Source organism: Oncorhynchus masou, chromosome 31 (genome assembly GCF_036934945.1).
Source record: "Oncorhynchus masou masou isolate Uvic2021 chromosome 31, UVic_Omas_1.1, whole genome shotgun sequence".
NCBI lineage: Eukaryota > Metazoa > Chordata > Actinopteri > Salmoniformes > Salmonidae > Oncorhynchus > Oncorhynchus masou.
Window position 1 is genome coordinate 66666749 of NC_088242.1, and position 15681 is coordinate 66682429.

The following is a 15681-nucleotide window of genomic DNA, read 5'->3' on the forward strand; positions in this document are numbered from 1 at the left end:
TACAAAGTCAAAACAAGTTGTTTGAAAGGGAGTCGGTTAAATCAAATACATAGTACCTGGATTTTCAGGCAAAATAATACACCAGTCAAACAAAGTCTTTAAAAAAGTGCTTACAGTACATTTATTGATTCAAACAATTAAATTAAAAAACCTAAATGGAGTCATGACAGCATCATCATGATTGCCTTTAATTGTGCAGAGTCGGGTTGTTTGTCCATCCACATTCAGTACAGCGTGTGTAAAGTGACTACATTCACAGGTTGACATGGAGTTCCAAAATCTATTCCATAGATTACCAACAAAACAATACAGACCACTGGGTGCAGTGTCTCATACAGAAGCCCACAGTTTCCCCAAAAATTAGAGTTATAGCAAAGGCAAATTTCCTAGTCCAAAAGCAACCCTTAGGCACTATCCCTTGATACTTCTCATGATCCTAAACGATGTGAGTGGGTGTAAGAAACATGTCAGAAGCCAAAGCTAGTCTTCCAGATCTACAATTAGTGGCCAGGGGGCAAGAGGATTGGCATTGATTTCAGACTGAGCACCTGTGTTCTGTGCAGAAACTATAGTATAAAAAAGGAGGACCAGAGGTGACACGTGAGTTACATGCTATCAGTCTAACTGACAGGGAAAATGTGTGGGATATTAGAGATTAAACCCAACATTGTTGAAAAGTTAAAAAGGCAAAGTCGTGATTTCATTGGTTTTTCCACCAGATACATCTCCAGTTTGGTTTTAATGTTAAAATGACCCGAAGACACTGGCACATCTTTAAAAGCAAAAATAGGATAAATGCAGAAGGGGGTAGCTGCAGCCCAATATGACACCCGGAGTATGGGTGAGTGGGCGCGTGGAAAGGATAGTAGTGCTCTGCTATTAGGTTACACCAGAGTTTCCTGGGGACCCCAAGAGGTGCACATTGTGGTTTTTGCCCCAGCGCTACACAGCTGATTCAAATAAATCAACAAATGATGATTTGGTTATTTGAGTCAGCCGTGTAGTGCTGGAGCAATACAAGACCGGGTGCACTAGTCATTTGTACGGGCTTAAACTGACAGGCAAAACAGTTGAGTGGCAACAAATCTTCCCAATTAGCTGATTCACTTTCCATACACCCACTCCTTTCGACACACCCACACTCCGGTCACCATATTTGGCTGCACCATACCAAATGAGTCTATACATAGTCTGTCCAACCAAATTCACAAGTTAAGGGTTCATTATGCGTGATCGACATTCAGAAACCCAAATAAAAAGAACTGTAATGGACAGAATGTTTTGACCAAAGGTCAGTAAACAGTATAGGTGGAAGGAGGACAACATTAAAAGATGAGCGAGTCAATGGCTCATATTAGTAAAGCATGGGGGAACAGAGACTGGTGGAGGGCTATATGGACATTTCCATATTGTCAGTGACTAGGAGTAAAGTTAAAAGCCATGCTTCAGGGACACATGCGTGGTAATAGGAGAGAACTCTACACAACCAATACAGTTGTCACACTGGAAACAATTATCTGAAAAGGCACTAAATGAAATAAATGGCGAGCTCTTTTCACTTTGGAGCCACAGTACAGTTTCACACCGCTCCCGCTGTGTGTGTGATCAGTGTGTCTGAGAACGGAAGTTGTAAGACTCAGGCTCTAGAGAATCACAGTGCTGTCACAGGAGGTTCACATTGTCACACTGGCTCAAGAGGTGAAGTATACCAAACAAGTTTTGCCCTGTCTGTCCTAAATCAATGCCTTGCCCCACCAGCCTGCTAGATGAGACCAATTCGTATTAGACCGGTCAGTGGACATAGCAGCAGCTGTTTCTTTACCAGTGGGCTTCCTTACAGAAAGCAACAAGACACCATGTCTATCAGCATCATGTACCCGGTCTGTCTCCCTCAGGAACCTATACATCACAGTATCAAAAGAGACAAATTAAAATAAAATGTCCCTTTAGGCATTAAGGAAATAAACCACCACTGAGTTTAAAGTTTCCGCTATTCCTTTTTGAACAGCATGTGTGTGGTGTGTGGGGGGAGGAATAATGAGTAGAGTTAAGGGCTCTCCATAGTGGTTTTCAGTCTACGGAGCTACGTTTGCGTCACATTCTAAAAATTCAGCAGCACAAAAAAAAAAAAAACGTAATACTACGTAGAGAGCTAAGCAAACTAACCTCCATCGGCTACGTTGCAGATCTTTTGCCTAGACTGTAGAGCCCTTTGAAACAATACTCACGATAACGGGTATGATTAGTGTGGTCAGCTGCATGCAAACACATAAAAGGGTGAAATTAGTAGCATTCAGTGAACTCCCAAGTTCTACTAAAAATCCACTCTCCTAGTTGCTCTCCTAGTTAAGCCATGGCTAATGAAATATGAAGGCAAACAAACCCTGAAATACACCAGGTCCCAGGGACTCCAACACAAATTTCAAAAATTCCACTTGGGATTTCAAACTCAGTCAAAGTGCACACATTAAAAACTTCATTTTTTAAAAAGGCATCCAATGTTTGAGGATGACCTGACGTTATGTCCACAATATACATCGCTTCTCATCCCTCAGTCCTTCCCAGATATGCCAACACACCTGTTCATTGTTCCATTGGCCCTTCAGTCCCTCTGCTCAGTGGTGGCAGGAAAGGGAGTCAACTCAGTTCCATCCACAATCCGTTGGCCTTCACCGCTGTCCTTGCTTTGACCTGTTCCCACGTCAGCCGTGAGGGCATGGTGGTCTACTTGAGGCGCTGGATGAGGGTGTGTGTGAGGCCCAGGCTGAGAAGCTGCAGGGAGGAGAGCTGAGCCAGGCGAGGGAAGGCCTTGAGCAGCCTCTCCCAGGTCAGCTCCAGCAGGCTGGGCACCACTAGCCACACCTTGTAAAGAGAGCCAGTCCTCCTGTTCTCTGACATGTTCACCACTCCACCATGCACATACATACAGCCAGCCTGGGAGAGGAGAGAGAGACGTGATTGACAATCGTACATCCAGAAAAGTGTGCGTGTGTGTGATGTACTGACCGGTGTGACTGCAGCACAGTGGAAGTAAGCAGGCTCAGGCATGACGGTGGGCAGCTTGGTCCACTGGAAGGTCTGCAGGTTGATCTTCCACAGGTCAGCTAGGATCAGCTCCCCGTTGTAACCCCCACATAGAAACACCTCTGAGGGGGGAGAGAGAGGGATGAACACTGACTCCCAGTCCATAGCCTAGACTAGGGAAGCAAAGGGATGGTATGTTATTGGTAACTTTCAAAGTTTACCAGTAAACTACCAGAATTTTGGTAATGGGTACTTCAGAATATCACATTTATGCAATTATTTCTGGCCCTGTGTGGCCTTATCACATGTAAAATACACTGAGTGAACAAAACATTAAAACATCTGCTCTATCATGACATACTGACCAGGTGAAAGCTATGATCCCTTATTGATGTCACCTGTTAAATCCACTTCAATCAGTGTAGATGAAGAGGAGACAGGTTCAAGAAATGTTTTTAAGCCTTGAGGCATGGATTGTGTGTGTGTGCGCACCATTCAGAGGGTGAACAGGCAAGACAAAAGATTTTAGTGCCTTTGAACAGGGGTATGGTAGTAGGTGCCAGGTGCAGTGGTTTGTGTCAAGAACTGCAATGCTACTGGGTTTTTCACACTCAACAGTTTCCAGTGTGTATCAAGAATGGTCCACCACCCAAACGACATCCAGCCAACTTGACAGCTATGGGAAGCATTGGTTTGGCACCCCCTCTGGCTCGTGTGGTGGGGGAGACTCAGCCTTGTCTCAGGGTAGTAAGTTGGTGGTCTGTAGATATCCCTCTAGTGGTGTGAGGGCAATGCTTTGGCAAAGTGGGTGGGGTTATATCCTGCCTGGTTGGTCCTGTCCGTGGGTATCGTCGGACAGGGCCACAATGTCCCCCGACCCACCCTCCAGTATCTACATTTACATTTAAGTCATTTAGCAGACGCTCTTATCCAGAGCGACTTACAAATTGGTGAATTCACCTTCTGACATCCAGTGGAACAGCCACTTTACAATAGTAAAATAATCTAGGCTGCAATAGTTTGTGTGCTGGGGAACTAGAGTCAGTCTTATATCTGGTGTAATTCTCCCGTCTTATCTAGTGTCGTGTGAGAATTTAAGTATGCTCCCACTAATTCTCTCTTCCTCCCTCTCGAGGATGTGAGCCGTAAGATCATGCCTCAGGACTACCTGGCCGTCCCCAGTCCACCTGGTCGTGCTGCTGCTCCAGTTTCAACTGTTCTGCCTGTGGCTATGGAATCCTGACCTGTTTACCGGACGTGCAACTGGTCTCGGACCTGCTGTTTGACTACCACACATGCTGTCTCGACCTCTGAATCCAAATGTTTGGTACTCATTGCATATCAAATAAGATTTAAAAATAAAATGACAAAACTGTAAAACATTATATTAAATATAAAACATCAATTTAGTGAATACCATTGTGTTTAACATGGTTTTAGCATGAAATATCCTTTTTTTTAAATACATCTTTAATGTATATGTTTTGGTGCCAAACTGGTGGAAGTTCTGAAGTCCAGAGTTGGAGTTAATTTTAAATTCCATTATTGATTTGATGCTTTTCATTAGTCTATTTTCTCGTGAACCAAAAGGCTATACCCTAGAAACTAAATGCACAATATGGACACATAAATATATACTATATCATGCCTTTAGAAAGTATTCATATCCCTGGACAGCCTGAATTCAGAATGGATTAAATAGATTTTTCCACTCACCCATTTACTTACACGCACAATACCCCATAATGGCTGTTGATCATTGCTTGACAGCCATTTAAGTCTTGTCATAGATTTACGCTGATTTACAGTAACAGTCAAAAGTTTGGACACACCTACTCATTCAAGGGTTTCTTTATTTTGACTATTTTCTACATTGTAGAATAATAGTGAAGACAAACTATGATAACATATGGAATCATGTAGCAACCAAAAGTGTTACATTTTATATTTGGGATTCTTCAAAGTAGCCACCCTTTGCCTCGATGACAGTTTTGCAAACTCTTGACATTATCTTAACCAGCTTCACCTGGAATGCTTTTCCAACAGTCTTGAAGGAGTTCCCACATATGCTGAGCACTTGTTGGCTGCTTTTCCTTCACTCAACTCATCCCATTTGGGTTGAAGTCAGGTGATTGTGGAGGCCAGGTCATCTGATGCAGCACTCCGTCACTCTCCTAGGTCAATTAGCACTTACACAGCCTGGAGGTAAGTTTGGGTCATTGTCCTGTTGAAAAACAAATGATGGTGGGACTAAGCGCAAACCAGATGGGATGGCATATCACTGCAGAATGCTGTGGTAGCCATGCTGGTTAAGTGTGCCTTGAATTCTAAATAAATCACAGACAGTGTCACCAGAAAAGCACACCCACACAATCACACCTCCTCCTCTTTGCTTCACACTGGGAACCACACATGCGGAGAGCATCTGTTCACCTACTCTGCGTCTCAAAGACACAATTAATATCAAAAATCTAAAATTTGGAATCATCAGACCAAAGGACTATTGTCCATCAGTCTAATATCCATTACTCGTGTTTCTTGGCCCAAGCAAGTCTCTTCTTATTTTTGGTGTCCTTTAATAGTGGTTTCTTGCAGCAATTTGACCATGAAGGCTTGATTCATGCAGTCTCCTCTGAACAGTTGATGTTGAGATGCGTCTGTTATTTGAACTATGTGAAGCGTTTATTTGGTCTGCAATTTGAGGCTGGTAACTAATTACCTTGTCCTCTGCAGCATAAGTAACTCAGGGTCTTCCTTTCCTGTAGCGGTTTCATCATAGTGCTTGATGTTTTTTGCGACTGCACTTGAAGAAACTTTCAAAGTTCTTGACATTTTCCATATTGACTGACCTTCATGTCTTAAATTTGTCGTTTCTCTTAGCTTATTTGAGCTGTTCTTGCCATATTATGGACTTGGTCTTTTAGAAAATAGGGCTCTCTTCTGTATACCCCCCTACTTGTCATAACACAACTGATCGGCTCAAACGCATTGAAGAAATTCCACAAATTAACAAGACATACTTGTTAATTGAAATGCATTCCAGGTGACTACCTCATGAAGCTGGTTGAGAGAACGCCAAGTGTGCAAAGCCGTCAAGGAAAAGGGGGGCTAATATATTTTGATAAATGTAACACATTTTTGGTTATTATATGATTCCAGTTGTTATTTCATAGTGTTGATGTCTTCACTCTTATTCTACAAAGTAGAAAATAGTACAAATAAAAGAAAAACCCTGGAATAAGTAGGTATGTCCAAACTTTTGACTGGTACTGTAAGTAAAAACTGTAACTAGGCCACTTGGGAACATTTAATGTAATCTTTGTAAGCAACTCTATTGTACATTTGGGTTATTAGGTTTATTGTTATTAGGTTTATTGCTGAAAGCCGAATTGGTCTCCCAACAGGTTTTCCTCTAGGATTTTGCCTGTGCTTAGCTCTATTCCGTTTCTTTTTATCCTAAAAAACATCTTAGTCCTTGCCGATGACAAGCATACCCATAACATGATGCAGCCACCACCATTCTTAGAAATATGAAGAAAGGTACTCAGTGGCGTTGTGTTTGCTCCAAACATAAGGCTTTGTATTCAGGACAAATTTTTAGCAGTTTTACTTTAGTGCCTTATTGTAACAGGATGCATGTTTTGGAATATTTTTATTCTGTACAGCCTTCCTTCTTTTCACTGTCATTTATGTTAGTATTGTGGAGTAACTACAGCATTACCTCCCATAAAGTCACTATTGGCCTCACGGTGAAATCTCTGAGAGGTTTCCTTCCTTTCCGGCAACTAAGTTAAGAAGGGCGTCTGTATCTTGGTAGTGACTGGGTTTATTGATACACAATCCAAAGTGTCATTAAAAACTACATCATGCTCAAAGGGATATTCAATGCCTGCTTTTTATTTCTACCCATCTAACAATAGGTGCTGTTCTTTGCGAGGCACTGGAAAACCTCCCTGGTCTTGAATCTGTGTTTAAAATCCATTGCTTGACTGAGGGACCTTACAGATGTATGTGTGAGGTAGTTATTCAAAAATCATGTTACACACTATTATTGCACACAGAGTGAGTCCATGCAACTTATTATGGGACTTTAGCACATTTTCACTCCTGAACTTATTTAGGGTTGCCATAACAAAGGAGTTTAATACTTATTGATGAAATACATCTCAGCTTTTCATTGTTAATTAATTTGTACAATTTCTAAAACACATAATTCCACTTTGACATTATGGGGTATTGTGTGTAGGCCAGTAACAAAATCTCAATTGAATCCAATTAAAATTCAGACTGTAACAGGTAAATTTGTGGAAAAAGGTCAAATGTGGAAAAAGGTCAAATGTGGAAAAATGTCAAGGGGTGGGAATAGTTTCTGAAAATCATTTTTTCAAGTTAATCAAGTATAAATTACCAAAGTTACCATAAATTACCTGTTATTTACTGAAAATGAACCCTAGCCTGGACACACAGAGCTGATTCCTAGTAAACAGATGTAAAGTTCTTACCCTGCCTGACCTGGACACAACTGTGACACCGTCGTGCTGCAGGATACCCTGACAACAACAGAACACACATCAGTTTACAGGCGTGTACAGTAATGTGTATATGAACAACAGTAGACCCTTATGCAACCAACCTATTTTTTCATGAGGTTTCGTGATAATCTCCTCCCAGGAGTTAGTCTCTAGGTTGTAGGCATGTATCTGAGGGGGGGAACAGAACGTAAACCCCCATGCTAAAATATGTCAGTAAAACAACCACCTTACAGTGTTCTCTCATCCTGTACTGTACTTTGTCTAGGGAATATGATGTCCAGGAAGTCCCGCCTCCTAGGATGTATATTCTCTGTCCATCATGGGCCACCTCATGTCTGTACCTGAAAGAGAGATTAAGATGTGTGTGTGTGTGTGTGTGTGTGGGAGTAACTACCAGAAGATTAAGAGGTGAGGGGTGACTGACCTTTCCTCTGGCAGGTCTGTAGGGGGGTTGTTGGGCTTGAGGTGGGTCCACTCCCTGGTAGCCAGGTCCAGCCTGTGTAGGTCTGTGCTGTAGACGTAGCCTGTCGTCCCTCCAAACACATACAGATAGCCATTAATGATGGCCATGGCCTGGAAGGAGGGAGGGAGGAATGAGGGAGACAGCATGGTTTTGGGGAATGTCCTTACGGTCAAGTGATTTGTTACATACAGTAGGTCAGACTAACAATGTAAATAATTGTGTCAGTTATTTACTTTGACCGAGCCAATCTTTACAGATCAGAGGTTAGGGAAGACAAAAAGGAAGGAAGTCATATATAGTGCATTTGGAAAGTATTCAGACTAGAGGGCGAACAACTGATTTTTCAACGCCGATACAGATTATTGGAGGACCAAAAAAGCCAATACCGATTAAAAATGTATTTGTAATAATGACAAGTACAAAAATACTGAATGAATACTTAACTTAATATAATACATCAATAAAATCAATTTAGCCTCAAATAATTAATGAAACATGTTCAATTTGGTTTAAATAATGCAAAAACAAAGTGTTGGAGAAGAAAGTAAAAGTGCAATATGTGCCATGTAAGAAAGCTAACGTTTAAGTTCCTTGCTCAGAACATGAGAACATATGAAAGCTGGTGGTTCCTTTTAACACGAGTCTTCAATATTCCCAGGTAAGAAGTTTTAGGTTGTAGTTATTATAGGAATTATAGGACTATTTCTCTCTATACCATTTTGTATTTCATTAACCTTTGACTATTGGATGTTCTTATAGGCCCTTTAGTATTGCCAGTGTAACAGTATAGCTTCCGTCCCTCTCCTCGCTACTCCCTGGGCTCGAACCATGAACACATCGACAACAGCCACCCTCGAAGCAACGTTACCCATGCAGAGCAAGGTGAACAACCACTAAGTCTCAGAGCGAGTGACATTTGAAACGCTATTAGCGTGCACCCCGCTAACTAGCTAGCCATTTCACATCGGTTACACCAGCCTAATCTCGGGAGTTGATAGGCTTGAAGTCATAAACAACTGCTGGCAAACGCATGAAAGTGCTGTTTGAATGAATGCTTACGAGCCTGCTGGTGCCTACCATCGCTCAGTCAGACTGCTCTATCAAATCATAGACTTAGTAAAAACATGATAACGAACAGAAATACGAGCCTTAGGTCATTAATATGGTAGAATCCGGAAACTATCATCTCGAAAACAAGAGGTTTATTCTTTCAGTGAAATACGGAACCGTTGCGTATTTCTCTCTAATGGGTGGCATCCATAAGTCTAAATATTCCTGTTACGTTGCACAACCTTCAATATGTCATAATTACGTAACATTCTGGGAAATTAGGCGACGCAAACTGTTGCATATACACTGACTCTGCGTGCAATGAACGCAAGAGAAGTGAAACAATTTCACCTGGTTAATATTGCCTGCTAACCTGGATTTCTTTTAGCTAAATATGCAGGTTTAAAAATATATACTTCTGTGTATTGATTTTAAGAAAAGGCATGCATTGATGTTTATGGTTAGGAACACATTGGAGCAACGACAGTCCTTTTTCACGAATACGCACCGCATCGATTATATGCAACGCAGGACACGCTAGATAAACTAGTAATATCATCAACCATGTGTAGTTAACTAGTGAATATGATTGATTGTTTTTTATAAGATAAGTTAATGCTAGTTAGCAACTTACCTTGGTTTCTTACTGCATTTGTGTAACAGGTAGGCTCCTTGTGGAGTGCAATATAATCAGGTAGTTAGAACGTTGGATGAGTTAACTTTAAGGTTGCAAGATTGAATCCCCCGAGCTGACAAGGTAAAAATCGGTCGTTCTGCCCCTGAACGAGGCAGTTAACCTTCCATTCCTAGGCCGTCATTGAAAATAAGAATGTGTTCTTAACTGACTTGCCTAGTTAAATAAAGATGTTAAAATATATATAATTTTAAAATCAGACAAATCGGTGTCCAGAAATACAGATTTCCGATTGTTATGAAAACTTGAAATCGGCCCTAATCAATCGGTCGACCTCTAATTCAGATCCCTTAACTTTTTCCACATTTTGTTACATTAGACTTATCCGGAGATTGAGGATTTGTATTTAATCAATCTACACCCACAATACCCCGGAGTGACAAAGCAAATATGTTTCTCAATTCCTTTTCAAATTGATTAAAATTAACATCAATACCTTATTTACGTAAGCATTCAGACCCTTTGCAATGAGACTCAAAATTGAGTTCAGATGCATCCTGTTTCCATTGATCATCCTTCAGATGTTTCTACAACTTGATTTGACTCCACATGTGGTAAATTCAATTGATTGGACATGATTTGGAAAGGCACACACCTGTCTATGTAAGGTCCTACAGTTGACAGTGCATGTCAGAGCAAAAATCAAGCCATGCGGTAGAAGGAATTGTCCGTAGAGTTCCGAGATAGGATTGTGTCAAGGTACAGATCTGTGGAAGGGTACCAAAAGATTTCTGCAGCATTGAACGGCCCCAAGAAGACATGGAAAAATGGAAGAAGTTTGGAACCACCAAGACTCTTTCTAGAACTGGCCGCACAGCCAAACTGAGCAATCGGAGAGAATGGTCACTCTGATGGAGCTCTAGAGTTCCTCTGTGTGAATGGTTGTCCTTCAAGAAGGTTCTCCCATCTCTGCAGCACTCCACCAATCAGGCCTTTATGGTAGAGTTGCCAGACGGAAACCACTCCTCAGTAAAAAGGCACAGGACAGCCCGCTTGGAGTTTGCCAAAAGGCACCTGAAGACTCCCAGACCATGAGAAACAAGATTCTCTGGTCTGGTGAAATCAAGATTGAACTCTTTGGCCTGAATGCCAAGCGTCACGTCTGGAGGTAACATGGCACCATCCCTACAGTGAAGCAAGTTGGTGGTGGTATCGTGATGTAGGGCGCTCAGGAACTCAGACTGAGGGAAAGGTTCACCTTCCAACAGGTCAACAACCCTAAGCACAAAGCCAAGACAACGCAGGAGTGGCTTCGGGACAAGAGTCTGAATGTCCTTGAGTGGCCCAGCCAGAGCCCGGACTTGAACACGATCGAACATCTCTGGAGAGACCTGGAAATAACTGTGCAGTGACGCTCGACATCCAACCTGACAGAGCTTGAGAAGATCTGCAGAGAAGAATGGGAGAAACTCCCCAAATACAGGTGCTCCAAGCTTGTAGTGTCATACCCAAGAAGACTGGAGGCTGTATTCGCTGCCAAAGGTGCATCAACAAAGTAAAGGGTCTGAATACTTATGTAAATGTTTCTGATTTTTATTTGTAATAAATTTGCTAACATTACAAAAATTGTTTTTTGCTTTGTCATTATAGGGCATTGGGTGTAGATTAAAGAGGGGGAAAAGCCATTTAATACATTTTAGAATAAGGCTGTAACATTAAATGTACAAAGTAAATGGTTCTGAATACTTTCTGAATGCACTGTAGGAGTAATGGAAAATGCCACAGCCCAGGTTTAAAGCTAACCGTTAACTCTCCACAGACCACATGATGTGTCAGTGGGACAGCTCAAGTGGTCAACAGTTGAGAGCTCTTTACCTGCCCGTAGATTCGGTTGGGTTTCTTCCCTCGGCAGTTGAGCAGTTTCCAGCGTTTGTAGTGAACATTGCAGACATGGACGTCATTCCCGTTGCTTTCTCCAAAAGGAATCCCAGTGCCCCCAAACACCAATAGATTGTTGCCGTGTAAGACAGCTGAGACACACAGAGAAAAACACAAAACAAACTGTTCAACGGTCTGTTCTCAGTCTGACCAGGAACGGATAATAATGGTTAAGCAAGTTAATTTTGCAATGGATCGATGGGCACATAAAAGGACAGACAATCTTCAACTTAATCCCTTACCTGACATGGAAGCCAGCTCGGTGGGCATGTAGCCCTCTGTGTGGACCTGTTGCCAGGTAGCCGTGGCGAAGTGAAACCTCCACAGCTCCCTGAAAAGAGGGTAGTCCTCGTTCTCCGAGCCACCTGCCTCCTCAAAGTCAGGATTGTATCCTCCAAACACATACAGGTTGGCATTGTCTGCCACACACCGGTGCCCGCTGCGGGCCGGGGGGGCACAGTGACCTGAGGGGGAGGTGAGTGAAGAGTGGGGTTTCATGTATGGAAGAGGGAGCAAGGGTGGGAGAAGGAGACAGGGTTACAGGGGAATTGTCCATCCTCTTGCACTTCTTTAGTGCCCTTTGTGGATCTCTGCGATATATTTAAGCAATAGCGCCACCTTTTCTCTTTCTGCCATATGGTTTTCACCTATTTAGTCCAGCCAGATTCATGAGGGCAGGAACAACAGCGCAGAAGAGGCTGTTATTTGGAATGGAGCCTGAAACATTGTCTAGATTTCAATCTAAATCTATCCTACCCTTGTTGACTTGACCGCCCCTACTTGATTTGCATGGGCTGAAAAGCCATAGATGTGTTGGCCTCGTCTGTTATTTCCCAGCTGTGTGTCACAGACAGCCCATCTAGAGACATAAATGAGTATAATAAAATGCAGTGAAGTAATCCAGCGTGTTTCCATCAGATTTCCACCCAGAGCCATTATGTAATCTGCTGCACAGGTTACCAAGAACATGGCTGCAGAAACAGACCGCTTTCAACAAGCAAATGCTAAAACATTTCTGATTATTTAAGAATCTAGATAAATAGGCCTAGCCATCACATAAGCAAGCATGTGGTTAAAGTACTCCCTATATGACAGGCTTAGGAGAAAGTCTGCATGTTAAATTAATAATGACATACTTCGTAACATTTCCACTGTGGAGGTGGTGGAGTTCACCGTGTGTACTGATTAAATGTCCAGGCATCGGTATGATGAGCTTTGAGTAAACAGCAAAGGACTAAACAGCCGCCCTATGGAATCATTGAGCCTCAAGATATTTTGTTGTTGAAAAGACCAGAGGAATGTTTTTAGTGGAATAACAGATCAAATAGTCAAGTGGATCTACTTTCAGACACTGAGGAAACTAGGAGGCACAAGGTCAAGGGCTCTACACTGACTTTCTAATTTATGAGCCTACGTTGAAAAGTTTAGGAGCACAATTTTTGGGGGGGAAGTAACAAGCAATTTTCTTTGTAGTAATGGTGCAAGCATGACGGTCATGAATCTGCGCTCAATGTATTCTCCATGGCACTCAGGGGCAGCGGTACAGTGAAGTCATCATTGCAACCCTTATCATTTGGGTGATTTTTTTTCTTCTCCTAGGCGCACGGAGGTCAATTGCTTCCTATAACAATTATGACAATCGTTATAGGCGCAACAACATGACCGACTCACAGAAAGAAAAATAGAACAGAGAAAACGAGACCTCAGAACACTCCATGACAAACATACATCCAAACCCAGAGACACTGAGGGAGAGAAAGCCTCCCGGGGTCCAATAAAGAAAGCTGAAGAGGATGAGTGACAAGAGGAAAGGAGGAACCAGGGCCAATCAGAGTAAGAGAGACTCTTGCTAAGACGGATAAAAGTGATAAAAGAACAGGAAGGAAGAGAAGAGGTGGAGTGGCCCGAGAACCATTACAAGGGAGAGGAAGAGGCTGTTTAGATAGGAAGAGAGGAGGAAGAGAGAAGGAAGCAGAGTGGTACAAGTGGATTTCCTTGAGTCATGGGGAAACGAGAGGAGGGAGAAGAGAAGCATTGCAGACTGGACAAGGGAGTGAGAGAGGAGGTGGAAGAGCAGATAGGACATTCGTGCTTGACCAACTGTAGGAGACATAGTTGCCATTGAAGGGATTCCATTAATGCCCCGTTCTGGCCAACAGCAGCTCAAAACAAAAAAGTGACGTACAGTAGGTGAAATATGTGGAGTAATATGTAAGAATGTGTATTTCTATGCAAAAATGATTGAGCTTGATAAATCTGCATGCTTAATCTGCGTTCCCAATGAAACCTTGTTTGAAAATTCAAACATATATTTCACGGAAAAGAGATGTTTCTGAACGATGCTTCATGATGCCTTGCTGACAAGATGACCAAGTGGAGCTGATTACTGTTTAATTTTAGCATGGCGCACCCTGCTATCCCTGTTCAACCCGTGCCAGCTTAAATGGAATCCCTCATTCTTTAGTCTGAGGACACTAGAGTTGCGTTAGTATTGGTCGGTGAAGAGAGAGGTGGTCTTGGCTGCAGTCTCGGGTGTTACAGTACCCACCTTCTCTCAGAAACCTATTAGGGATGCGGAAGTTGGGGCACGAAGGGGAGAAGATCCGCCGAGCCTGAAGCCATCTTACTCTCTTCTTAGAGCCTGCCAGTCATCACCAACCATGATACAGACATGTGCACACACAGACACAATTAGCGGAGAACAAAACCACAAAAACATTACAAAAGCAGACAGACCAACATTCCACCCCAAACATAGGCTTTTGGTGGAGTTCAGTTATAGCCTGCTTAGTGTCTAACCAAACAGGCTAGACAAGTGGCTTGTCCATTGTTGTATGACAAACACACACAGATACCCTAATATTTATTTATTTATTTATTTATTTATTTATATATATATATATATATATCTTAATTCCATTATTTTACTTTAGATTTGTGTGTACTGTTAAACACTACTGCCCTGTTGGAGCTAGGAACACAAGCATTTCGCTACACCCGCAATAACAGCTGCTAAATATGTGTATGTGACCAATAAAATGTGATTTGAGAGAGAGACACAGCCTTGGTGGTGAAGCTACCACATAAGTGGCTGACACTACCCAACCCCTCAGAACCTATAGTATCTTTGACTCGAGTCAAAGATACTTTTCCAACCTTACACCGTACTTGAGTTGTTTCAAAACTGTAGTTGCCACTGATTGGTCAATACTACAATATTTCCTATGGAAATACAGTTAGATCTACTCAGCAAAGTCAGTAGTACAAATGACTGGCAATGGATTGCACAGAGGGAAAATGTATGCTTCCCACCATTAGTCAGTCTTCTTTGCATGACAGTTGACTTCCGTATCAAGCTGAGCTAACGTTCGCTGGCTAAAATACTTGGTTAAAGTCCAAGCTAAAGTTAATCGCCTGTCTCCAATATTATAATTCGAAGATATGCCTTCCTAAACAATTACGCTGACTCGTTTTTGATTGCCCGTCAGTTACTTTAGCTGGCTAACTAATTCTAGCCTAGGTAGTTTTACATGGATAGCAGTTAGATAGAAAAATAACAGTTCAGCTTGCTACAAACCTGAGTCTCTGATGGGAGGCCTCCCCGACAGTTTCTCGAATTTGTTGAGTTGATACAAGCCGCGACTACATTCACCATCTTCAACAGAGGACATTTTGAAAAGGTAACTAACAGTAAATAAAAACGTTCATCGATTGAAATGATGTCGCAACAAACCGTGATAAGGACAGAAAAAACTAAACACCAGTTCGCTAGACATGCATCCACGTCAACTTGAAACGTCGTCCACGCCAGATGAAATGCTCCAGCCAATCAGATAATCGAGAAGGCATTCAAGAGTTACAGTATTCTAAAACGTTGGGAAATGGGTTATACACTTTTTGCAAGCAAACTTCCAAGCAGATGGATGGTAAATGTAGTCAGGGTTAACAGGCGGCAGCTTTTCTTACTGGTGTCGGAAAAGTCGCGGTCGGTGCCGTTATTATGAGGGAGCATGGCCTATTTCTGTTACAGCATATTGGAT

At 42.2% G+C, this 15681-nt stretch overlaps 1 protein-coding gene across 4 annotated transcripts; it reads right to left on the minus strand.

The window, feature by feature from the left end:
- Nucleotides 1-95: 95 nt before the first annotated feature.
- Nucleotides 96-15520, minus strand: LOC135524297 (kelch domain-containing protein 10-like). Of its 4 annotated transcripts, XM_064951719.1 has the most exons (10): nt 15219-15466; nt 14190-14282; nt 11884-12105; nt 11579-11733; nt 7981-8129; nt 7813-7897; nt 7658-7724; nt 7527-7574; nt 3007-3146; nt 96-2934 (listed from the first exon to the last, which is right to left on the minus strand). In XM_064951719.1, the coding sequence occupies exons 1-10, from the start codon at nt 15310-15312 to the stop codon at nt 2725-2727; spliced, it is 1263 nt and encodes a 420-aa protein (XP_064807791.1). In that variant the 5' UTR covers nt 15313-15466; the 3' UTR covers nt 96-2724. The 4 variants fall into 4 exon arrangements, with proteins under 4 accessions (XP_064807791.1, XP_064807790.1, XP_064807793.1 ...); XM_064951718.1 differs by having other exon boundaries at nt 96-3146; nt 15219-15518; XM_064951721.1 differs by lacking the exon at nt 14190-14282 and having other exon boundaries at nt 15219-15512.
- Between the last annotated feature and the right edge of the window lie 161 nt (nt 15521-15681).